Source organism: Sinohyriopsis cumingii, chromosome 16, assembly GCF_028554795.1.
Source record: "Sinohyriopsis cumingii isolate HCF-2022 chromosome 16, ASM2855479v2, whole genome shotgun sequence".
NCBI classification, from domain to species: Eukaryota; Metazoa; Mollusca; class Bivalvia; order Unionida; family Unionidae; genus Sinohyriopsis; species Sinohyriopsis cumingii.
The window spans coordinates 7,877,752-7,905,642 of NC_142976.1; the positions used below are offsets into that span (position 1 = coordinate 7,877,752).

Consider the following 27,891-nt stretch of genomic DNA (forward strand, 5'->3'; position numbering starts at 1 on the left):
GAAATACAAAACGTCGGGGCCCCGAGTGGCCGTGTGGTCTAAAGCGCTCGCCGTTACGGATCACTGCCATCTCACCTCTGTCTGTGTGGGTTCGAGTCTCTGGCTCGGCTAATGTGGGTATGTGAGAAAGCTTGCCGGTAGCTTCTCGTGGGTCGGTGGTTCTTTCCAGGGTTTTCCCGGGTTCTTCCTCCACCATTAATACTGGCCGTCATGTATAGCCTATCTTGCGCTGAAATATGGCGTTAAACCCCATTACAAAAAAAAAAAAAAAAAAAAAAGCGTCGACGCTATGGTCCAATCTTCATGAATTCTGATTTTGAAAGATAAATTACCTCGAAGAGCAGGATGCTAAACCCATCCGAACCGTAACTTCGCTGAGTTGAAAGAAGTCTTGATATTCCCTGGTTTTATTATTTTCAAATTCACTATTGCCTACAACAGAGCTTAAATAAAGATAAAAATAGAAATTATAGAATACCAAAGATGTTTCATAAAAGTTGATTGTTTTTCTTCTCTTTGAGTATCAAGACTTAAAAATTAATTTAAACAAACACAAAACAATGGAAAAAAATTAAGCGCGTTGGCTAGAGTGACTGCTCCCCCACCCTCAAAACGAGAGAATATTTCCATATCTAATCTTTTAGATAATATTCAAGCATTGCTGTTCTGTTTATTTATCTTTATGTATGTCTATGTCTTCCAAGAAAAATTTACATTTTCAAACCTTAAGCATGATGGTCAGTTAGTATGTTTATGGAATTTTTCTATTTTAAAAACTCGTCACTTAGACATAAAACTTTACGCCAAGCTTTTTTTTCTAATTTTTTTTTCTTTTTTTAATACAGTGTAATCATTGCGTTGCAGAACACAGGATCCTGCAAAAGTTTTCAGTTTTGTAAATATTCTTGCTTTGAATGTTGCACCTGCATACAGTTTAGTGAAGAAACTAACTTTGACTGTTGTAAATATGCAAATCAAGTGAGAGAATAAAAAACCATTATAAAACAATATAAATTGAAATATACTACTACAACAACTACTGCTACAACAACAACAACAACAACAACTACTACTACTACTACTACTACTACTAATAATAATAATAATAATAATAATAATAATTTAAATTATAAAACGAAGACAAACGACCTTAATATATTTCTGGTACTGATACCGGGTCTTAAATATATCCGGTTTATTGGGTATCTTTGTGCTGTAAATAAAATGTTTAGAAGGATCCTACCAATATGGCAACGTCCACTGTAAAGTGGAAAGATATATAATGCGTGATTTTTAAAAAAAAATTCTGATATTTTATTGAGCAAATTATTGGTAAAGTATGTCATTTAATAGAGGCCAGGGATTCGCTCGTCAGGATGGGAAAGGAATGGCTCAGGTAATTAATGTAGCAATGGTAAAAATACCTTGGCCTCGGGCTACTCCCATTTTTCGATTATTTACAAACTGTATCTTTATTCGTATCCACTGAATTAACTTTTAGTGTTCTAGTCAGAAATTTATTACGGGGTGAAGAGGGTGCCAAAGGGCGCTTTGTTTTGGCCTGGAAGGTTCTTTATCAAGAATTGCGCTGTTATATTAAAATGACATTTGTTTTTTAACAATGAAATTGATATTGATTTTTTTTCCTTCTTATCCGATTGCGATAAAACAAGTAGAATGTATTGCATTGTGATAAAACAGATAAGCATTTATTTGGTAAGTAAAGCAAATCAAAGCTGTATTTGTGGACAGATGTGTGTTTTTAATAGTGAAGATAAAAAAGATTTTAAATTGACAAATTATACTATATACAGTGGACTGATTAGTTTGCATAGACAATCTTTAGTCATAACATGCCAGGATGATCAAATGGGTATTTAAATTGCATAACTGATTCAGCAATATGACAGTGTTAAGTCTTATGATGGGTTACTAGAAACACTAGTCCCACAATGTAAGAATAGCACATGTCGTTTTTGTTTTAGTGCTATGTCTTACTATCTAAATAATGGCCTTGTATAGTGTGTTCCAATGTCAATGACATCGGAATGAGTAATCAAGGTTTCAGGAACATCTTGCGCACTTGGCAGCCTATATCGACACTCTTCCACTAATTTATGTCTAATTAATATATTTACTGTGCAGTCTTTATCCTGGCAGAATGAAAATATGATACTAGCAAATGGGTGCATTTTTACATTCCGTTGACATACATTTGAATTTATTGCAATGTGACAGTAGTTCAGGTATGCCAAAGTAAGTTTAAGTAGGTTCATGTTGGGGATGTGTTTCTTGAACAAAATGAACCGTTGCTTACAGTTCCAATAGGCATAATATATTTTTATTCGTTTCGTTAAAGAATAATATTTCAACTTAACCCAATTTCAGCATTCTCGGCTTTCATCACTTTCCAGCCAACTGAAATGTAGGCCAACAAAACTTGAAAATAGGTCCATTACTTTTTTGAGAATTTGAAATTATTAGAGAAAAAACATCAGAGTAAGTAAAGTCTGACTAAAACATCAGGACTTTATAGACAAGTGTTGTTATTTTAGCTGTTAGTCATATGAAATATTCCTAACAGTTTGACTTTCGTAAAGATGTTAGTCAACATCAGAACACACTACACAGCACCATTAGTTAGGCTGTAAGACCTTGACGCCCACAACATAAATATCAGCATCAAGGTCTTACATGTAGGACTACTAGAAACACCAAAATACAAAAAGAATATAAATACACTTATGATAAAAAAAGCAAAATAAAATTTGATTTGAGTGATTTTTATATGAATTATTTACTTTTTTCTGTTTATAGCTCCATTTGTTTAATGAAGTCACTAAGTCGTACTTGATTGGACAGCTTAAATTTTGTTTTGTGTCATTTATGTCTTTATTTACTTTAAAACACGTAAGTATATATTTCCATGCAAAATTTGTAAATACACTTTCTGGATTCTCATAAACATACTCTCACTTTCATGTTTTAAGTTCTGACCAATTCATGGTTTATTACACCTGTTCAATCGAGCAAAACCATGTAAGCCTGAGTGATGTCATTCAGTTAATTCTGCTAGAAATTGATAAAAAATAATTCATATCAAAATTGCTTTAGTCAAAGTACATACACCTAAAACATGTAAATAATTGTGTATTTCGGTTTTTTAACATATTTTAGTGTTTCTAGTAAGTGTCTGAGATGAGAGTCTGCTTCCTTTAGTCTGTCATAACTGAAAATTGATACCAAAAAAATTTAAAAACTGAATAACTTAAAAAAATCAAGGCTTGTAATAGTTTGATCAACATTGACTATAAACTAGTTAATTTATAAATATTGTGACTTGTGTATTAATTTTTGCTGTCATTGATTTCAATCCAACCTTAAAGATCTATTTACCATCACAAAGTTCTTGTGATTTTTTAAATTTTATTACTTGACAGAGGTCTCGCAACAATTTAAAACTAGGAGTCCAGGACTCCCATTTTGGTAAACATGGGAGTCCCACCAGCAAAAGTTGCAGTTCCCTCCCAGAAAACTATTGCAAATTAGAAGAACTATTAGTTACCATTGAGTTTAATTTCTACATTCTTTATAACATTGACATAGCTATTGTTTGTCCATTAGAGGGAGACTGAATTTTGTCAATCCAAGAAAGCTCTTATTCCAAGCACTAAGCTAGACATCACATACTTTCTTACACTTGGCTGTGAGTGGCCGAGTGGTCTAAAGCGCTCACCATTACGGATCACTGCCATCTCACCTCTGTCTGCGTGGGTTCGAGTCTAGGATTCAGCCAATGTGGATATGTGAGAAAGCTTGCCAGTAGCTTCTCGTGGGTCGGTGGTTCTTCCCTGGGTTTTCCAGGGTTCTTCCTCCACCAGTTATACTGGCCGCCGTGTATAGCCTATCTTGTGCTGAAAAATGGCGTTAAACCCTAGAACAACAACAACAACACTTGGCTGCTGTCCCATCTGAACTTTCAGTTCTAGCAACTTTAGCTCTCTTCTGAATCTCATTACAATCTTCATCCGTTTGCCATTTAACTCCAAAATACTATCCAAATTTGTGAATAGCATTTTGTCTAAGTCTGAATGTCTCTTGATTTTGAGGTCAAGTGCATTGCTTAGTCCTCTACACTCAGAAATGATAACAATTATGAAAGCTAAATTTGCTTTTTTCATGTACTCTTATAAATAACCACATGTACATCTCTGGGTCTTTCTGCCTCTGAATTCAATCAGTGTAAATATCAGTATATTTTCCCAATCTGGGTCTTTCTGCCTCTGAATTCAATCAGTGTAAATATCAGTATATTTTCCCAATAAGTGGCCAGTCAAAGGCTTTGAACTTGTACTCTTATAATGGCAACTTATCAAGGGGTGTTTTAGCCACTGAATTCTGTGATAGTAAATATCAGCACATTTTCCCAACTAGCCACAAGTAAGAATCTTTGAACATGCTGCCCAGTTATTGTGTCATGTTCTTTTGATGTACTCTTATGATGGCAACATATACATCAAGGGTTCTTTCATCCATTGAATTCAGTCATTGTAAATATCAGCACAGCCAACTTATCAATACATTTTCTCATGAAGTTTGAAATTAAAACAAGAAGTTTAACTTACAAGGCATGTGGAAGATACTAGTATTTATACAGACACTAACTGAGCAGTTCAAGAAGACAGAGACATACTTTGAATAGGGCATATGAGGAACATGATTAAGGGATCAGATTGGCACATATTAAGGTTAAAGGGGTTTGTACTTAAAGTGATGGGGCAGGACACCCTTCTATTTCTTTCTAGCAGGAGCATATATATATATATATATATATATATATATATATATATATATATATATATATATATATATATCAGTCTGTACACTTTACATATAGTGCGTGCAGTTTAATATTTTGTATATGACTACACATTAACATATCACTTGACATGATTCTGATGGTAATTCTGACCCCATACTGTCATCGACTTTAAGACTTGTGAGTTGATGCATAGTCAAGATTAGATCGTGTTCAGCTCTCTGTACTGGTGGCAGAGTTGCTGGTGTGTTTTCAAAGAAGAATTTGGATCGAGATTCTGAATTGAACTTCAAGATAAGCTGGTATAACCGATTAGGTCAAAAGGATGTAATATCTCTTGCTAACTAGCTGGGTAGATCCTTTTTCTTTATCCTTGATGCTCGCTAGCATTTGATGTAAAGAAAATTTGCTTCAAAACAATCTAGATAGTGGCAACACTTCCTTCCATAACTATTACAAGCTGATACAATTTCTCGGTTGCCAGTGTTTTGTCATAAATTTTAGTGAAATTTTAGTGAATAATCTTTTCTTCTATACCTTCTCTCACCCCCATTTCAATATGACTGTGCTTGTTAATGATCACATCTATTTCAGATGCCAGGTTTCCTGAGCCCCACCTTTCCCCCCGGGGGTATACCACAGCGGCCATATATGGTGGGTAATCTGATGCTTCCTGGACAGTCCCCAGGGTCAAACCCCCTATTAGGCCACTCCCAAAGTCCTGGACTAGGGCATTCCTCAAATCCTGGCAGCATGGGGAACATGAGGATGGGGCTTATAGGTCCTCCCCCTCAGGTTCAGCTCTATCGACCAACCATGGAGATGCCACAACAGCAGACAGGGAGCATTGTCCAACAACCGTCCTCAGCCCTGATACCCTGGGGTTCAGGGGCCATTTCTACAGAGGGGCTGAGACAGACTCTTCCTGGCCCAGGGCTAATGAGCACTCAGGTAATTTGCATGCCTTCTTCATTGATTCTGTTTGATTGATTCTTAGAAAAAAGGAAGCACATCCAGTGGCTGGTAAATTATGCACATTTTATCTATGTGATGAACTATTTAGCATCCAGTGAATGATGTTTTTCTAAATAGGTCATAGACCAGCAGAGCTTATGGGATTGTCTGTTGTCCATTGTCAGTTGTTAGTCCATCATCCACCTGTCCATTAGTAAAGTTTATTGTTGTAAATCCTCCTAAATGAAAATAATGCAGTTCAGGCATCCAGTATAGTCATCATGAGGGACATTTTGAAAATTTGTTTATATCTGCTTCTCCTCATTCGAAGGTCATATCAGCATGGGGTTTTGACCCAAATGCTTCCTATAATGTGTAATTGGTCCTAAATGAAAGTGAAGCTGATTTCACATTCATTATGATAACTGGCAGTCATCTTGAAAAGTCTTGTTATCACTACTCTTAAATAGACAGTTGTGTCAGTGTGATTTTATAATCTGAAGACTTTGTAAGATGTCTGATTGGTCCCGAATGAAAATGGTATTGATCTGACCATGGTAACCATGGTAAGCATCTCAAAAATCTTGTTATCACTGTACCTCTTAAACAGAAAGTCATTTGCAGGGCTCACAACAGAGTTTCAGGTTGAAGAGTCCTCGATTCTTCACTCCTAGAACTCAGGAGTCCCACATACTATTTTTGAGAGTCCCTGGCATTAATGTTTTTTTTTAACAAAGAATGGAAAGGAACCTGAAAAAAGGTTTATAATTATTTTATTACAGATTTAGATTTAATTCTTAGATTTTTTTGAGATCATACTGAAAACAAGCTATTTTTCAGTAATTGTCCAAAGCAATTTTATAACATGATGCAGGGTACTGTCTGCCTTTTCAGATTGCTTTCAGCACAATTTCCTGTTCTTTGCAATAAAGTAGTGTTTCCTTCACACCAATGTAACTTACTTGAATAAAAGAGGCATTACACTAGAGGTCTCAAATACATGGCCCATGCATCGCATGCGTCCCACCAAGCCTTATCCTGTGGCCCACAAAATGATTGGCATCACAAGGTGTCATGAGAGATAACAAAGGTGGTGCAGCCCTTGGGCCATCGAAAATGCCCTTGTGCATATGTGCAAAGAACTAATTAAAAAAATAAGTTGTCCCTAAAGAATAGTGGTGGGATGTAATGTGGGCTCAAGAGAAGATGAATAATATTGGTACGTAGATGTGTCTAATGTCAGATGCTAGTGTTTGTTAAAAAGAGACTGTGAATGCATTTCAGACTTTAATTGCTCATTGCTCATAAATATTACTTATTATACATGTATATGTTCATGTGCTACTATGAAAAAAAGGCAGTTTTGACATAAAATATGTGTTGTTAATTATTAATTTCCTCTCTCATTTCCAACAACATTACATTCTGGACATTACTATATCTTTTTTTGTCATTGCAAGTACAAAAACTATGGCTTGTTACAATCTTATGTATTCTGATTCTTAATCAGTAAGAATTATCATGCTGGTTGGAAAAGTAATCTTAAAAAAATTAATTTTATCACCCCACTATTGAATTTTATGGCTCTGTCCGAGTGGTTACGTGATGTTCTATGACTTGCCAAGTCATAATATTTTCAGTCAATTAAATAGTAAGTTGTGCATTGTAGTGTCCTTTTTTTATTGTGTTGGAGTAAAGAAAACTTAAAATTCTTTTATATATTCAATTTTTGACAAATTTACAAATTTGTAGACAAACTGTCAGTGTCTGTCTACTTTCACTGTTACACGAGTAAAATGTTAGGTTCTATTTTTACCAAAAACCCAAACAGTTGCACACGACACTCAGTTTGCACACAGCACACTTGCTATCCTGTTGTTAAAAACCATCATGGAATCAATCAGACATTCTTTGCATTTGATCAGGATACTTGCTAAAGTTGTCCGTAAGGATGTTATGTGAACCAGTAAGTTACATGATATGTGACAAAATAAGAGAATTCTTTCAGTGTGTAGCAAACAGACTTAAGATAAATTGTTTATCTTTAATTAGAAATATGTGATGACCATTAAAATGAAAGAATTCAGTGAAGAAACATGAGTATTTTATCTGTACTCGAGAGATTGTCGTTTATGACAGACATCAAAACCAATCTCACATAAGATTTACAGATTGAAAGTGTTCATCCATGTTACATTGTTGTACATAAACAGCTTAATGTTAATAAACATAAATAAAATTCTGCTATCCTATTGACATGCCTAAAAATGGTCTTAATATTGACATTTGGTCTTTTGGCGGTACAATCAATGTATTTATTTCTGACCAACCTTTGTGCAAATCATGTGACATTGATGGAACTTCAGTCATAAAACTTGACAACTGTTATTGTGTATTGTTATTTTAAGAGGATATCACTCTCATGCATCCAATTAAAATGAAATAAATACTGCATTTCCAATTATGGATTGTGTTTAGTTTGATTACTTCTAACTAACATATGTGCATCTCGCATAGCATTTATGAAACAGAATTGGCAGTCATAGTAATGTGAGTCTTGTCTCTTGTCTTGGAAAGTTACACAATATAACATTGCTTAAAATCTGATTTTGAAAGACTTCACATTGACTGAGTACTGTCAGTGACTGAGTACTATCAATGACTGAGTACTGTCAATGCCTGAGTACTGTCAGTGACTGAGTACTATCAATGACTGAGTACTGTCAATGCCTGAGTACTGTCAGTGACTGAGTACTGTCAATTACTGAGTACTGTCAATTACTGAGTACTGTCAAAGGACTTTATAGCAAAAGCAGCATCAGCTCAATTATAAGGACCAGAAAGTTTCCTTTGTCATCGAATGCTTAGTTCAGAAGTCACCCTAAGCAAGTAAAAGCCAAGAGGTGCATACATAATCAGCATTATATATCGCAAATGAAAAAAATGCAACAAAATTTAAATCTAGGACTATATCAATATTTTAAAGTACATAATGTACTAATATATTACAGACCCAACATAATTAATAATCATTACATTGTACATAAATTAAATTGTACATAAATTACATTGTACATAAATATTTTTGTTTTTAGATTATATCAGAATTGCCATTTGCAGCCAAAAAAATTTAAGAAAGTTTGCAAATTTCTGGGACAATGGAGAAGTGGAATCCAGAATATTTACAACAGATGTGGCATAGTTACTTCCAGCACCAAACCTGTCAATTGTGAATTTTAAATAGAGAAATAAAATTTTGTTTGACATCCATGTTAAACAAGTTAGATTTTATAACCTAATAAAGTCTTAATACCAATTTAATGGAACCTGAAACAATGATATATCATTTGTTGTTTTGTCCTAATTGCAAATGGGCACTAATATCTTGATGCTTGAAGTAGTTACTTGATGGATTACAAGTACATGATAAATGGACACAATTTATATAGATGTTAATCATACAGATGATGATGATGCTTTTATACATTATGTAGTTGTAATAGCTTTATGTTAATTATTATCTAGATAATAAAATAAATCATTAGTTAAATATCCAATTTGTCCATCCTGTTATGTGAGTTACAAGTTAATGATAGCAATGCTCTGACAAGCAATATTTGGAATGAAAAACTGTGTTATCTTCCAATTAATTTTACTGAATATGAGATACTAGAACATTATTCCATAACAAATTTTTGATGTGAAAATGAGGCATTTAAAATTTGGGGTATTTGTCCCACTGGGTTGGCTGAGGAGCATATTTGATAGTCACATGTATGATACCCAGAGAGCTTGAGACAGCAGATGTGAACTGTTGTCAAGATGAACTTTAGGTATTAGTACTCAGATATCAGCATTCAAATGCAACATGTATGTATTAAAGGTAGTGACCCAGCTTGGATAAATATTTTTTTGTATACGTCTACCACAAGATATTTTTTTTCAATTAATATCATGGATATTTTTATTCATTGCAGTAAATCAGAGCAATAATATTTTAAAGCTATAAAAGTATTTAAAAAAGAATCCTAACTAAATAATGTACTGAATAACAATAATCAGTAATATTAATGGTTGTCATCTTCACCATCATCATTACTGTTATGCGTCAACACTCTTAAAATAAGTATCAGAAAAGACTGAAAAGCAACAAGCTTTGTAAAATTCAACAAATCATTTATTTTTCTTGAATACAAATGAGGAAAAAAAAGAATATATGGTATTGCGATTTAAATCCCAAAATAATCCTCAAATTGCAGACACAAGTCCTGAGTATAAAAGTTCTGAATAACTCTAGTGGAAATCCAAATTAAATCCAATGCTAAAAGTGTTAATGTCTGTGTAGGCCTGTATCGTGATCTTGTACCAACAGTCTTTTGTTGAATGATAGTAACATTTGAATTGACTTTAAATCCCAGTGAATGTCTCTGTCCATGAATATTAGTTTTATAATCACTCTGTATTGCCAGAGAAAAATCACTTGAATTAAATAATTTGTAGAAATAAATTCCAGCCCAAATAAATTTCTGGACACAACAATAATATAAACTGATTCTGCTAGATCTTAAGGCATGAATGAATAAAAAAATTTAGCGACAAGTTTATATAGTACTCTATTGATCTCAGATTACAATTAGCATTTTCTAATAAAAACTTTTACCTAATGGAAAATTTCAATCTGGAAGGTTCTAAATGTGTACAAGATAATATGTTAGCTACAATTAGAATTTCTGTTACTAAAATTATAATACATAACCTGGAGTATGCCAGGTACACCAGGGGAATCCCAATAACCTTGACCCAGATCCAGATAAACATGTTTACTTCTATTAATAATGATTTTAATATTAAACCCATACATGGAGAGAATATTTTAGGTACCTAATAGTTGTTTACACAATAAAAAAATCACTAATTAGGTCAAGTAGAAAATAAACTTAATTTTGGACAAGGTCCAACATACAGTGTTATATTACATTAGCTTATAATGAAATAAGATAAACAAAAAAGAACATAAACTATGCAAAACATAAACTATGCAAATTAAATATACATAAATATTACCACCACTCACATGTAAATGAAATTTTGTGTTTTTAAACACAAAATGAGAAATTACTAAGTAAGCTTTGTCTTAAAAGAAAATATTCAATGCACATCCCGAGTTCAGGTTCTCTTTCTCTTCACTTGTGCCCTCACTTTCACAATTTTTTATTATTTTTTTGCATTAGTCATTTTCATCACAAGTCCTTTCCCAATAAATGAAAGCAGCTTTTGCTGACTCATTTTTAAGAGTCTTTGTATTTTTCTGCACTTTTAAAATTGTCTAATGATTCTGTAAGTGGCAAAGTCAAAATTACATGTAAACAGTTAATATTGTGAAATATGAATGATTTGACAATATTGTCCAAACCAAACTCTAAAAAAGCTTTCATTACTTGATTGATTTTTATATGCATTATCACCAGTTTAATTTAAATGCTGTTACAACAAAAAGGGACATTTTTTGCCAAACAGTCTTAAGTGCTTAATGTAAATGTAAGTGCATACATACACACCCAGTATAACATTTGTTTCTTTGATGTCAATTCTTAGTAGCCTTCAGAGGGGCAGTCCTTTTCACAAGATAATTACAGTGTTATGGATTAACTGTTAATTAGTCACGCCGGCTTTATTTTTGTTTATGTAAGTCTAACCTTTCGCTTTTCCACACTTTGGCCAAATGCTGACCAAAAGGTAAATAAAAAGGGCATGTCACAGGGAAAAATGATGCATGTCCTGGTGGTATGCAGCAGGGAGAAATGGCATGTCTTTTGAGAATTTCATATAGGACCCGGCAGCTCAGGTTCCTGAGAGCCATGCATTGGCTTTTCACCAAAGAACTCCTTAAAAAGTCTAGCATGTCTGCAGCAATATGTGTACCATTGAGACTTCCAATATAACTGTTGTTACGGTTTTCTTGAAAATTTTGTTATTGATACCCCTCCTAGATGACTGGTCATATTGACATGGGGTTTTGACCAGAAGACTCCTTCAGGTGACTAGTTAGTCCTAAATGAAATTAAGCCAAACTGACATCCAATATGGCCATCATGGTTGCCATCTTGAAAATCTTGTTGTAGCTGCTCATCCAAAAAGGATGGCTACTGGTACATAGCATGGTCTTTTCACCAAAAGACTTCTTATGACACATAGTTGATCCTAAATGAAAATGGTGCCAATCTGACATCCATTATAGATGCCACAGCAAAATTGGTATTCAAATACTCTCTAAATGTAAGTTAATTATGGAGAGTGCAAGTTGAGATTTCAAGTTCTTGCATATTGTTCCAATTGCTAAGTTTCCAGTAAGGTAGAAAAAGTAAATTCAGTAAAAAAGAAATGCGTAATTCAAAAATGTAAAGCAAAGTTTGCTTTAGCACTTATTCCTTTACCACTTATTCCTTTACCATGAGATACCATGCAGCTAAAGATTGTATAAACCTGCTGGTAATAAACACTATGCTAGGGAACAACCATTATATTTTCAGGGGGAAGTGGGATATTGTTGTATCTTTTTTTTGTGGATCTTAATTTTCATGGCTTTGTAGTTTTTAAAAAAAAGGATACATTTTCGTCTTTCGATTGGAACTTAGAGAAAGCTGGACTATTTTAGTTCTGCAATTTTGTGATTATTTACCTGATTGGCCTTTGTGTCTGGCAGCATACTTCATTGACATAATGTTGATATAGTAGTTTTGTACATCCATCCGTCCATTCTGGGAACTTTGTTAATGCAATTATGCCAAAATTTACCTAATTCCATGTGAAACATAAAAAAGTAAATTTTAACAAATATTTAGACAGAACAAATTGCCTTGTTCAGGCTGTGTGTGTTTTCTTTTTTTCCCAGCAACCAGTTTGGGTTTCTACTCCAAGTTGTCAGACCCTTGTGCACCAAAGCCTTGGGACCATGTCTTCATTGCTAGGGTCTCCACCAGTACCCATCCAGGCAATGCCTCTCAACATGAAGGTATTGTTTATTTGTTAGTATTAGCAGATATCAAGATGTAGGCATCACTTTTTCATTAACAAAGGAACTGTTGTTATCATCATCATTATTGCATATAAATTCTTTCCATCCAAATTGACACATCCAAGAATAAATAATGTGTCATGTGTGATGATTATGAATGCATCTTTTGTTAGAATGAGTGATTGCCTAAAATAACTACTCACTTTCTATCCATTGATAGGATTGCAAATTTATGGTTTCCCTATATACTTGTAGTAATATTGTGCATTATTAAATAGTATTTGCTTCATTGTTTTTTTGTTGTATTTTCAACAAAATGAGTGATGTCAGAAAACAAACTTGATCTTATTGTACTTCTCAAATTCCACAACATAGCAGTATTGTCCCACATTTCTCTGACCAAATTATTATGTTTTTTGGCTAAATCTTCAAATAATATTTAGACTTTGCTTTCAGTGAATTTTATATTTTCGTTAATCTGTTTGCCAGATGATTTCTAATGAAGCGGTAATTCCTAAACACAGCAATGTCCGCCATTCCAGGTTCATTATGGTTTCAAAATAATGCAAACATGGCAGTTACAATCTTTATTTATTTATTTATTGCTTAAATTAGAAAGCATTTTCACCAATTATATTTTTAAAACACAAATTATTATTTACATATTGATGTGTAGGTTTTGAAACAGGAGTTGGTATGATTTCATCGTCAAATGCTAGGCCTAACTTGCAGAAATCAGGCAATGATAACTTGCAGAAATCAGGCAATGATAACTTGCTAGGGAACAGGTTAATGGTCAGTCAGCTATTAAAACACATGCCTGTGAATATGCAAGAGTTTGTATGTCAGTGCAGTTGTTATCAACTGCATGAAGTACATTTCACCTTGGGCTACAACACAACACTGTCAGTGTCAGAACTACCTGGCTTGAGTGAGGAGTATCTCAAAAGTGAAACTACCGTCACTCATTGTATGTCTAAAAAAATCACAGGGCAAAGTTTAAATTTTTTAGGCAAATTATTCCTCCATATCGCCAGATTGTATGATCCCTGTAATTGTATCTTATTACTTTGAACTAGCTAAGAGATTGGAGTAAAATGACAATTGCATTGTCTTTTTCTTAGAAACTCATTTGGCCATATGTTCAAGGGGTTCTATGCACATAATGCATTGTGCATCATCCGTTTACTACTTCTCAAAAACCACTCAAAAGATTTGTTCAAATGCTCAACCATCAGATATGGCCATCTTAACTAAAATTACAAAAGCCTTAAAACAACTTTTTATCAAAAACAACTCAACAGAATTTGATAGAATATGACAGAATCTTGGCTTGAAGGCCTGTTATATTCATTCAAATGATACTGATCCATCATTAGATATGGCTGCATTACGAAAAATAGACAAGACTTTAAATGACTGGTTGATACCAGTTGACCAAATCAGACACAAAGCATTCTGGTAATAGCAACATTTAGATTTATGCAAATGATGCCAATTTGCCATCTGTCCTGTTAATGCAAAGTGATTTTACGTATGTGAATGATCAAAGATGGTAAATCAAGTAACATTAATAGAGAATGGTGCTGGTATGTGCTCCAAGCTTCTCTTTTCCTCCACAGTTGCGATGCTTGTGTGAATTTGCATGCATAAGCTGACATAATGTATGTCAACTACCCAGGTGTGCCATATCTGGCCCACATGGGTCCCTTGTTAAATAATGCAAGACCGAAATTATTCAAGTTGAATAATTCCAATAATGGTTTTGTAAAAGGCCTCAAACTGTAAGATAAAGCAAGTCACATGCATTTCCTGTATGACCCATGTTACTGTTGGGTCAGGATGAATGGCCTCAAACTGTAAGATCAAGCAACTCACATGCATTTCCTGTATGACCCATGTTACAGTTGGGTCAGAATAAATGGCCTTAGACTGTAAGATAAAGCAGCTCACATGCATTTCCTGTATGACCGATGTTACTGTTGAGTCAGGATAAATGGCCTCAAACTTTGAGATAAAGCAACTCACATGCATTTTCTATATGACCCATGTTACTGTTGGGTCAGGATAAGTGGCCTCAAACTGTAAGATAAAGCAACTCACATGCATTTTCTGTATGACCCATGATACTGTTGGGTCAGGATAAATTGCCTTACGATGTAGAATAAAGCAGCTCACATGCATGTCCTTTATGATTCTTGTTACTACATTTAACAGTCTACATTAATCTTTAATTTTTTACATATTAATTTTCTTGTTGCAGTCTTATGCAGTCAAAGACAATTCTAGATGTTGGGGCACAAAAAGACATCTAGACAGTGTTAGTAGTGTAGTGTAACACATGGTGATTATGTATCTATCAAATTATAGCATTTGATGGAAAACCAGCTTTTTAATTATCACATGGAGAAAAAGGAACCATAAAATGAAAACAGAATTTTTTAATTTATTTTATATTTATTTTTAATTTCTTCTGTCTAGCCAAATCAGAGCCTCCCATTTATGACTTCACAGAACCAACCAATGGGAGATCGTAGTCCCCACCCACAGTCCCATCCACCATTAAGTGGAGCCAGAAGAAACCAATCAAATTATAGAAGAGATGATGACAGGAGAAGAGATCAGTCCAGTGACAGACAAGATTACAGGCATCCAGTCAGAGACAGGGATAGAGACAGAGACAGGGGTAACAGGAGGGGCAGAGATGAAAGACGTGGCGATAAAGCAAGGTCATGGGACCGGGACCAAAGTCGTGATGGTTCTAGAAACAGGAGTGAGTCAAGGTATTCTAAATTGTAAACAGCTTTTTTTACAAATTATTTCTGATGAATATAAGTTAAATAAATGTTAATTTTATTTTATGATGCCATGACTTTTGTTTTTTGTATTATTGGTCCTTTTTTAAAATACAGTTTATAACTACCATATTCCTTTTGAGTCCATTTCCACAGCACTATGTCACCTCTTTGCAGATTTATTTCTACCAGTTTCCATTCTGTTTAGTTTTACAGGAGTTTGAGTTCTATTAATTGGTCCTTTTCAATACCTGAATAAAAGGTTCACCAAAGATAAACTTTGTAATAACTTACATTTTGGAGTAAAAAATAAGGCTGTTTTTTTTTTGGGGGGGGCAGAAGTTCAAAGGTCAAGGTCACTGGCTTAAAAATAGATAATTTCAACATGGTAAGTTTAGTTCAAGACAGTGTTACTTGACCAAACTATATGGATGCCGTAGCTTAAGAATAAAATCTTTTGATTTTGGGATCAAGAGTCTACGGTCAAAGTAATTGTGACTTGGAAAAGGTTTCTGCACATTAAGTTTTGTTTTATACTCATTTCCTTGATCAAACTTTGAGGATGACTTACTTGTATAAGTTTTGGGGTCAAACGATTTCCAGGTCAAAAGTCAAGGTCATAGTAAGTAAAATGAAATCTTAATGGTCTCCATGCAGTAACTGTAATTCTGGACCACATACATTGCCCAGACTCTATGGATGGCTTGCACAGAGATCAGTAAATAAACCTATTGAATGTCCAAGGTCAAGGTCACTGTGGCACAAGGGAAAAGTTTTCATCAAAGTAACTTTAATTGCACTCAACGTAATAGCCCCAATTGCAGATTCCATGCTGGTGTGGGAAGGAATTATTCCACATATGTTGGATTAAATGGCTGAAAGTCAATGTTGAAATTAAATTTGAAGCCATTGTATTAAAATATAAGGAATAAAACAAAGATTTCTATTCAAGCTTAGCTACTTTAGATAATCAATGTTAAAGTTTGGCACAAAATCTTTTGTTTTTAGAAATTGTTATAGTATATTATAAATCTTATATTTGAGGATTTATATCAACCATTTCAAGGAATAGACCTCAGCTGTACTAGCTGCATTCCATAAAGACTGATCCTCTTTCTCATCAAGGTAGGTCTTAAAATCAATATGAGTTGTCTGAGGTTATCTTTATCTTTGTCAGCCTTCTTGGCTTAACACCACCTATAAAACAGTAGTTCTTTTTTCCATGCAAACTCAACATGAGCCTAAATAGTTTCTTTTCTACAATTTCTAAACCTTTGATGATATGCCTCAGTTACCAACTCATGACCCTTCATGATACATTCCTTGACCACATCATACCTACTACTTTGTTCTACTGAGAGTGAAATAAGGACTTAACAAGCCTTGGTGATTCTTGCTTCTTGCTTCTCTCTCTCTCTGCATTTGCATTTTTCTTGCTTCTCTCTGCATTTGCATTTCTCTTGCTTCACTCTCTTTTTCATTTGCATTTCTCTTGCTTCTCTCTCTGCATTTGCATTTTTCTTGCTTCTCTCTGCATTTGCATTTCTCTTGCTTCACTCTCTTTTTCATTTGCATTTCTCTTGCTTCTCTCTCTGCATTTGCATTTTTCTTGCTTCTCTCTCTGCATTTGCATTTTTCTTGCTTCTCTCTCTTTTTCATTTGCATTTTTCTTGCTTCTCTCTCTTTTTCATTTGCATTTCTCTTGCTTCTCTCTGCATTTGCATTTTTCTTGCTTCTCTCTCTGCATTTGCATTTTTCTTGCTTTCCTCTGCATTTGCATTTCTCTTGCTTCTCTCTCTTTTTCATTTGCATTTCTCTTGCTTCTCTCTCTGAATTTGCATTTCTCTTGCTTCTCTCTCTCTCTCTCTGCATTTGCATTTCTCTTGCTTCTGTCTCTGCATTTGCATTTTTCTTGCTTCTCTCTCTGCATTTGCATTTTTCTTGCTCTCTCTGCATTTGCATTTCTCTTGCTTCTCTCTCTCTCTCTGCATTTGCATTTCTCTTGCTTCTGTCTCTGCATTTGCATTTTTCTTGCTTCTCTCTCTGCATTTGCATTTTTCTTGCTTCTGTCTGCATTTGCATTTCTCTTGCTTCTCTCTCTACATTTGCATTTCTCTTGCTTCTCTCTCTTTTTCATTTGCATTTCTCTTGCTTCCTTTTTTATTTGCATTTCTCTTTCTTCTCTCTTTGCATTTGCATTTTTCTTGCTTCTCTCTCTCTTTTTCATTTGCATTTCTCTTGCTTCTCTCTCTTTTTCATTTGCATTTCTCTTGCTTCTTTCTCTGCATTTGCATTTTTCTTGCTTCTTTCTGCATTTGCATTTCTCTTGCTTCTCTCTCTCTGTATTTGCATTTCTCTTGCTTCTCTCTCTCTGCATTTGCATTTTTCTTGCTTCTCTCTGCATTTGCATTTTTCTTGCTTCTTTCTGCATTTGCATTTCTCTTGCTTCTCTCTCATTTTCATTTGCATTTCTCTTGCTTCTCTCTCTGTATTTGCATTTCTCTTGCTTCTCTCTGTGTATTTGCATTTTTCTTGCTTCTCTCTCTGTATTTGCATTTCTCTTGCTTCTCTCTCTGCATTTGCATTTTTCTTGCTTCTCTCTGCATTTGCATTTCTCTTGCTTCTCTCTCTGTATTTGCATTTCTCTTGCTTCTCTCTCTCTGCATTTGCATTTTTCTTGCTTCTCTCTCTGCATTTGCATTTTTCTTGCTTCTCTCTCTGCATTTGCATTTTTCTTGCTTCTTTCTGCATTTGCATTTCTCTTGCTTCTCTCTCATTTTCATTTGCATTTCTCTTGCTTCTCTCTCTGTATTTGCATTTCTCTTGCTTCTCTCTCTGCATTTGCATTTTTCTTGCTTCTCTCTGCATTTGCATTTCTCTTGCTTCTCTCTCTGTATTTGCATTTCTCTTGCTTCTCTCTCTCTGCATTTGCATTTTTCTTGCTTCTCTCTGCATTTGAATTTTTCTTGCTTCTCTCTCTGCATTTGCATTTTTCTTGCTTCTCTCTCTGCATTTGCATTTTTCTTGCTTCTTTCTGCATTTGCATTTCTCTTGCTTCTCTCTCATTTTCATTTGCATTTCTCTTGCTTCTCTCTCTGTATTTGCATTTCTCTTGCTTCTCTCTCTGCATTTGCATTTCTCTTGCTTCTCTCTCTTTTTCATTTGCATTTCTCTTGCTTCCTTTTGTATTTGCATTTCTCTTTCTTCTCTCTCTGCATTTGCATTTCTCTTGCTTCTCTCTCTCTTTTTCATTTGCATTTCTCTTGCTTCTCTCTCATTTTCATTTGCATTTCTCTTGCTTCTCTCTCTGTATTTGCATTTCTCTTGCTTCTCTCTCTGCATTTGCATTTTTCTTGCTTCTTTCTGCATTTGCATTTCTCTTGCTTCTCTCTCATTTTCATTTGCATTTCTCTTGCTTCTCTCTCTGCATTTGCATTTTTCTTGCTTCTCTCTCTGCATTTGCATTTTTCTTGCTTCTCTCACAGCATTCACTTCAGAAAGATCATAATGTTTGGCAGCCTCAAGCAACTTGTTCTTTTTTCCTGTGTAGGATTAGAAATAAAGTCCACTATTTTAGATATCATGGTGAAAGCTTTTGGTTTCACTAATAATTTCCTAAATATGTAAAATTAAAATACACTGGACTAAGAAAATGTCAAGCCAATATGAAATTTAAATTAAAAAAAGTTATAATTTCTCTGAAATATTCTAAAGTAATTCAGATCTTATAATGAGCCCACCAATTTCTTGTTATGGTCTTAAACTATGTAATAAAAAACAAAAAACAACAAGTTTTTAAAAAAAATTTAAAATATAATTTATTTCCCTAATGTACAAAGTGAAAAACTAAATATAACTTAATGGTAAATGAAAACCTAAACAGTCCTATATAATTTTATCAGGTCCAAAAATAACCCATATGAGTTCCCATGGATTTCTGGATGATGTTTACTATTGTACTAATGTTACTGGTGTGTCAATGGTGATGAATGAATCAGTACAATATAGTCCAAAAACGTCTTTAATCAAATTCTACTGTAAGTCCATAATAGCTATAATTCCAAATAGTGAATTAAATAAATCAATCCTCACAATTAATGTCTTCCTGGACATATTAATACTAGGAATGCAGAGTTCTCTGTAATTTAACTCTTATATACAAATCTAAGACATAATACAATTGAAGATACACAATCATTGCAGAATGATTTCAACCAGTAAACAAGGTCTTGTGCTTTACACTGACCAAGCAGAAAATAGGTCTGCTTGGCCTTTCAAGAGCACATGTCCCTGAAATCAGATCATATGTGATGTACACTTCAGCTAATATTATAATTCAACCTTGGAACTTTATGAATGATTTAACACACATTACAAGAAGGACTCATCTTTAAAGTGTGACCATACAATCACAGAGAAGATTAGAATTTAAAATATTATTAATTAAATGACCTTTGCAAACTATTATCAAAATAATACACCTAAGATAGATATACATAACACTGATTACCCATAATCCTTTCTTTGGTTTCTGTAGCATAACCATACTACAGAATATTGCATTACAGCCAAACTTTTCATTCATCTTTATTTTGATGAAACCTTAAATGAGTTTAATTTTAAGTGTTCCAGATTATTATTAGATGAGTTACAGCCCCTTTTTACCCATCATCCTTACTTTGCGTTCTGTATCATAATTATGATGCATGATATTGCATTTCACCCAAACTTTTCATGCACCTTTATGTTGATGAAACCTTGTATGAGTTTAAGTTTCAGCATTCCATATCATTACTTGTATAAGTTATGGATCTTAAGTGCATATCTTCTGGAGTTCTTATATTTAAAGCCTTGCTGATTAAATTATAGAGAGTATTGACCTTTGCAGTTGACCATTTGTTCCTAGCTATAATTAATTTTCTTCTTGAATAGGGATAGACCAATTCGACAGGATTCTGCTAGTGGATATGGCAAGGATGATTCACGAAATCGATTTCAGCGCAGTAAACCATGGGATGACAGATGTAGGAGAGAGAGGTCTGGTAGTAGACAGAGTGGTTCTGACAGTGATACTTATCGAAGGGATCGTAGCTATGGGGACCGTAATCAAGGTCATGACAGCATACAAGATTCAAAAAAAAGATGGGCTGATGACAGGGACACAGATCCAAGGTTACGAATTTATTCTGCTGCCTTTTTATCAGTCAATTATTATGTCTCTCCAGTGAGCTATCCATTTCTTTGTCTGTTTGTCAGTCTTTGGCTAACTTTGTTTGTTTGAAAAACTATCAATACCATAAAGTCCATCAACACTACTTGCGTATAAGCAATAAATGTAAACATGTTTATGATGTACATTTATTTTAGAGATGGCAGAAATATCAGTGCCAAAGTTGGCAATGCATACCCTTTGTATGTTCTCAATGACTTTGTGTACTAAGTGATTGTTTGCAAGATTTTTGTGCAGCAAGCAAAAAACTTGTTTTACCTACTCGTATTTTATGTGGTTAGTTTGTAACATTAAAATATTATGAAAATTTAGCATTTATTTGATCTAATTGTTTTGGTTTGGAACACTGACTGGAAATTCTTTTTTGGATAGTACATTGACCAGATGCTTGTAAAGCAAGGATCTCACAGAGCCATGTGAGAGGTCCTGGTTATGGAGACTTTTGCCAATTGGGCTAAATGCTCTCAGTCATTCAACTCTGGGGAAATGTTCTAATCATGACCAAGTATTACAATGTTAAATATGCATGGAATACCTTTAACTTGTCTCCACAGCATGGTTTGTAAATAATCAGATTTTCCATTATAAAACATTGATTGTATGTGGGCAGTAGAAATATGCCAACAAGCTTTCACTAAAAGCTTATAACTGGTTGGCATGCTTTGAACGCATTAAAAATGTTTTTTTTTATTTAGATTTATTTAAATTATTTCTGTGAGTAGTTCTTGGCTGTTACATTGAAATGAATCAAACATTCTATAGTAGAAATTGGTCATTGCATTAGATGAGTCCCACATATTGAGTAGATATATGCTATTATATTGTGGTGAATCCCATATTCTAGTGTAGTTGTTGTCTATGACATTAAGGTGAATCCCACATTCTAGAGTAGTAGTTGTCTATAACATTAAGGTGAATCCCACATTCTAAAGTAGCTCTTGGCTATTACACACTGGTGAATCCCACATTCTAGACTAGTTCTTGGCTATAGCATTGAGATGAATCTCACATTCAAGAGTTGTTTTGGTTATAACATTGAAGTGAATCCCACATTATACAGTAGTTAATGGCTGTTACATTGATGTGAATCATGCATTTTAGAGTAGTTCTTGGCTGTTATATTGAGGTGAATCTTACAATCAAAAGTAGTTCTTTTTTATTACATTGATGGGAATCCCACATTCTAGAGTAGCTCTTGGCTATTACATTGTGGTGAATCCCACATTCTAAAGTAATTGTTGTCTATGATATTGAGGTGAATCCCACATTCTAAAGTAGTTCTTAGCTATTACACTCAGGTGAATCTCACATTTTAGAGTAGTTCTTGGATGTTACATTGATTTGAATCTCTCATTCAGTAGTAGTTCTTGGCCATTACATTGAAGTGAATCCCACATACCAGAGTAATTCTTGGCTATTACATTTAAGTGACTCCCACATTCTAGAGTAGTTCTTGGCTATTACATTTAAGTGACTCCCACATTCTAGAGTAGTTCTTGGCTATTACATTGAAGTGACTCCCATGTTCTAGAGTAGTTCTTGGTCATTACATTAAGGTGAATCCCACATTCTAGAGTTGTTCTTGGCCATTGCATTAAGGTGAATCCCACATTCTAGAGTAGTTGTTGGCTACTACATTGAAGTGACTCCCACATTCTAGAGTAGTTCTTGGCTATTACATTGAAGTGACTCCCACATTCTAGAATACTTATTGGCTGTTAGATTGCACACATTATATAACTGAACAAATCAGTTAATCTCAGCTTTCATTTGTTGTCTTGATTTGATTATTTCTTTAAAATAAGTTATCACTCTCATCAGAAAGAATAAAATGTATGTAAAAAGTACCATTAAGATAACACAAAAACAATTTGCCATCCAAGTGATTCAAATCAAGGAAATTCTTTACAGGAGTAAAAGGTCAAGATCAGACAGATATGACAGTAAAGGCCATCAACCTCAAGAGGGTGGACTATCAAAGGACAGCCGATCTGAGCTTGGTGATAAAACTGATGGTGGCTCTACATCTGGAAGATCGGAATCAAGAGACCGGCAGTCAGTAAACAGTCCAGATTGTGGAGATTCAGAGCAGGAATCTAGTGTTGATGAAGATGAATCCTATTTGGTTAGCCAGGATGAAACTCCATCAAAACTCATCAAGGTTAAAGAGGAGCTTAGTGAGGAGGAGGATATTCCAGCCTGGACACGTTGTTCACCTGCCGATCTATTCTTCACTAGGGATAATCAGGTAACACTGCAGCATGGAAAAGAAGAAAATATTCATGCAGATTAAAAAGATTTCATTTCATAGCATATAGCTTACATCAATAAAATTTTTGTAAATTTAAATAATTTTGAAATTTTGCTGTTATTTACACCATTGAAAATTAAACTGAATTAAAACATTTTGTTTTATACTATCGCTTTGTCATTATCTTAAATCTGTATCATGAAGCACACTGCACATTCTCGACATCATAATTTAAATGACCGTGACAATTTAAATTTTAAAAAATGGACAGTCTCATTAATAACCACAGTAGCATTAAATTATCATCATTTATTTTGTAGCTGATTAATATGGGATTGTTATGGATATTATTAGGTTATGAAATTAGGTCCTTAATGAGTGAGTGTTAATTGGGGAGGAGCAGTTAGAAGTGTTGGAGCAGGTCAAATATTGTTTTTGTACCCCTCATTGAATATGATTATTTCATATAGTGTTATACTTATCCAACATAAATATGATTTGGCCATTGTTATCCTTATTCATCATGGGATATATAGTTATAAATTTATCCCCTTATCCACCATGAATATGACAGGGTCATATAGTGTTACCCTGATCCAACATGATATGATAGGGTTGTATGATGTTAACCTTATCCACCATGAATATAATAGGGTCATATAGTGTTACCCTGATCAAACATGAATATGACAGTCATATAGTGTTACCCTTATCCACCATGAATATGATAGGGTCATATAATGTTACCCTGATCCAACATGAATATGATAGCCATATAGTGTTACCCTTATCCACTATGAATATGATAGGGTCATATAGTGTTACCCTGATCTACCTTGAATATGATAGGTCATGTAGTGTTATCCTTATTTACCATGAATATGATGGGGTCATATAGTTACCCTGATCCACCATGAATATGATAGGGTCATATAGTTACCCTGATCCACCATGAATATGATGGGGTCATCTGGTTACCCTGATCCACCATGAATATGATAAGGTCATATAGTGTTACCCTGATCCAACATGAATATGATAGGGTCATTTAGTGTCATCCTTATCCACCATGAATATAAAATCATTATAGCGTTACCTATATCCACAATGAGTATGATAGTATTATATAATGTTATCCTTATCCACCATGAATATAATAGGGTCATATAGTGTTATCCTTATCCACCATGAATAGAATAGGGTCATATAGTGTTATCCTTATCTACCATGAATATGAAAGTCATATAATGTTACTCGTGTTCATTCATCTTATGTCCATGATGTTAATTATTTTGTTTTGGTCATTTCCCATGAACTGTGGTGGGGCTTTCTTGTTTAGTGAATGTATTTTGAATTTCTTCATATCTGCCTCAAATAAATTACCAAAATATTTTGCATTTAAGATTTTTCTTTGATGTATATTGTCATCACATATTATGCCCTTAGTTATCGCTTAGGTTGGGCTTGTTATTTTAAAGCCCCTAATTCCACATATTATGCCCTTAGTTATGGCTTAGGTTGGGTTTATTATTTTAAAGCCCCTAATTCCACATATTATGCCCTTAGTTATGGTTTTGGGGTTGGGTTTGTTATTTTAAAGCCCCTAATTCCACATATTATGCCCTTAGTTATGGCTTAGGTTGGGTTTATTATTTTAAAGCCCCTAATTCCACATATTATGCCCTTAGTTATGGTTTTGGGGTTGGGTTTGTTATTTTAAAGCCCCTAATTCCACATATTATGCCCTTAGTTATGGCTTAGGTTGGGTTTGTTATTTTAAAGCCCCTAATTCCACATATTATGCCCTTAATTATGGCTTAGGTTAGGTTTATTATTTTAAAGCCCCTAATTCCACATATTATGCCCTTAATTATGGTTTGGAGCTGGGTTGGGTTCATTATTTTAAAGCCCCTAATTCCACATATTATGCCTTTAATTATGGTTTGGAACTGGGTTGGGTTCATTATTTTAAAGCCCCTAATTCCACATATTATGCCTTTAATTATGGTTTGGAACTGGGTTGGGTTCATTATTTTAAAGCCCCTAATTCCACATATTATGCCCTTAGTTATGGCGTAGGTTGGGTTTATTATTTTAAAGCCCCTAATTCCACATATTATGCCCTTAGTTATGGCTTAGGTTGGGTTTATTATTTTAAAGCCCCTAATTCCACATATTATGCCCTTAGTTATGGTTTTGGGGTTGGGTTTGTTATTTTAAAGCCCCTAATTCCACATATTATGCCCTTAGTTATGGCTTAGGTTGGGTTTATTATTTTAAAGCCCCTAATTCCACAGATTATGCCCTTAGTTATGGCTTAGGTTGGGTTTATTATTTTAAAGCCCCTAATTCCACATATTATGCCCTTAGTTATGGCTTAGGTTGGGTTTATTGTTTTAAAGCCTCTAATTCCACATATTATGCCCTTAATTATGGCTTAGGTTGGGTTTATTATTTTAAAGCCCCTAATTCCACATATTATGTCCTTAATTATGGTTTGGAGCTGGGTTGGGTTCATTATTTTAAAGCCCCTAATTCCACATATTATGCCCTTTATTATGGTTTGGAACTGGGTTGGGTTCATTATTTTAAAGCCCCTAATTCCACATATTATGCCCTTAGTTATGGCGTAGGTTGGGTTTATTATTTTAAAGCCCCTAATTCCACATATTATGCCCTTAGTTATGGCTTAGGTTGGGTTTATTATTTTAAAGCCCCTAATTCCACATATTATGCCCTTAGTTATGGTTTTGGGGTTGGGTTTGTTATTTTAAAGCCCCTAATTCCACATATTATGCCCTTAGTTATGGCTTAGGTTGGGTTTATTGTTTTAAAGCCCCTAATTCCACATATTATGCCCTTAGTTATGGCTTAGGTTGGGTTTATTGTTTTAAAGCCTCTAATTCCACATATTATGCCCTTAATTATGGCTTAGGTTGGGTTTATTATTTTAAAGCCCCTAATTCCACATATTATGCCCTTAATTATGGTTTGGAGCTGGGTTGGGTTCATTATTTTAAAGCCCCTAATTCCACATATTATGCCCTTTATTATGGTTTGGAACTGGGTTGGGTTCATTATTTTAAAGCCCCTAATTCCACATATTATGCCCTTAGTTATGGCGTAGGTTGGGTTTATTATTTTAAAGCCCCTAATTCCACATATTATGCCCTTAGTTATGGCTTAGGTTGGGTTTATTATTTTAAAGCCCCTAATTCCACATATTATGCCCTTAGTTATGGCTTAAGTTGGGTTTATTATTTTAAAGCCCCTAATTCCACAGATTATGCCCTTAGTTATGGCTTAGGTTGGGTTTATTATTTTAAAGCCCCTAATTCCACATATTATGCCCTTAGTTATGGCTTAGGTTGGGTTTATTGTTTTAAAGCCTCTAATTCCACATATTATGCCCTTAATTATGGCTTAGGCTGGGTTTATTATTTTAAAGCCCCTAATTCCACATATTATGCCCTTAATTATGGTTTGGAGCTGGGTTGGGTTCATTATTTTAAAGCCCCTAATTCCACATATTATGCCCTTAATTATGGTTTTTTGGCTTGGTTTGGTTTGGTGTCAAGGGCATTGGAGTAAAGTGCCTTGCCAATGGACACACAACAGTAGCTGACCCATGCTCATCCAATGGTAATGGATTTGAACCGGCTATCTTCTAGTCATGATTCTGGAATACTAATCATGAATCCACTGCAGTCCAATGCTAAAATATTCAAGCTAGCCATATAACTCATTTATACTAACATCTTCAAGCTAGTCATATAACTCATTTATACTGACATCTTCAAGCTAGTCATATAACTCATTTATACTAACATCTTCAAGCTAGTCATATAACTCATTATACTAAGATCTTCAAGCTTGTCGTATAACTCATTTATACTGACATATTCAAGCTAGTCATGTAACTCATTTATACTAACATCTTCAAGCTAGTCATATAACTCATTTATACTAACATCTTCAAGCTAGTCATGTAACTCATTTATACTATTATCTTCAAGCTAGTCATGTAGCTCATTTATACTAACATCTTCAAGCTAGTCATGTAACTCATTTATACTAACATCTTCAAGCTAGTCATGTAACTCATTTATACTATTATCTTCAAGCTAGTCATGTAACTCATTTATACTAAGATCTTCAAGTGGGTCATATAACTCATTTATACTAACATCTTCAAAATAGTCATGTAACTCATTTATACTAACATCTTCAAGCTAGTCATATAACTCATTTATACTAACATATTCAAGCTAGTCATATAACTCATTATACTAAGATCTTCACGCTAGTCATATTACTCATTTATACTGACATATTCAAGCTAGTCATATAACTAATTTATACTAACATCTTCAACCTAGTGATATAACTCATTTATACTAACATCTTCAAGCTAGTCATATAACTCATTATACTAAGATCTTCACACTAGTCATATAACTCATTTATACTAACATCTTCAAGCTAGTCATATAACTCATTTATACTAACATTTTCAAGCTAGTCATATAACTCATTTATACTAACATCTTCAAGCTAGTCATATAACTCATTTATACTGACATCTTCAAAATAGTCATATAACTCATTTATACTAACATCTTCAAGCTAGTCATATAACTCATTATACTAAGATCTTCACGCTAGTCATATAACTCATTTATACTGACATATTCAAGCTAGTCATATAACTAATTTATACTAACATCTTCAACCTAGTGATATAACTCATTTATACTAATATCTTCAAGCTAGTCATATAACTCATTTATACTGACATATTCAAGCTAGTCATATAACTCATTTATA

The 27,891-nt window shown here is 34.1% G+C and overlaps 1 protein-coding gene across 1 annotated transcript in view; it reads left to right on the top strand.

Moving 5' to 3' along the window:
* The first annotated feature begins 1,239 nt into the window (after positions 1–1,239).
* The window catches only part of LOC149779899 (ribonuclease 3-like), a 100,862-nt gene continuing 74,210 nt past the window's right edge, over positions 1,240–27,891 (top strand). Inside the window, exons 1-6 of the mRNA XM_089936586.1 lie at positions 1,240–1,396; positions 5,414–5,770; positions 12,666–12,785; positions 15,270–15,571; positions 20,516–20,755; positions 22,725–23,061. Of these exons, the coding sequence (XP_089792712.1) occupies positions 1,340–1,396; positions 5,414–5,770; positions 12,666–12,785; positions 15,270–15,571; positions 20,516–20,755; positions 22,725–23,061 (1,413 nt within the window). The 5' untranslated portion in view covers positions 1,240–1,339. The remainder of the gene's footprint in view (positions 1,397–5,413; positions 5,771–12,665; positions 12,786–15,269; positions 15,572–20,515; positions 20,756–22,724; positions 23,062–27,891) is intronic.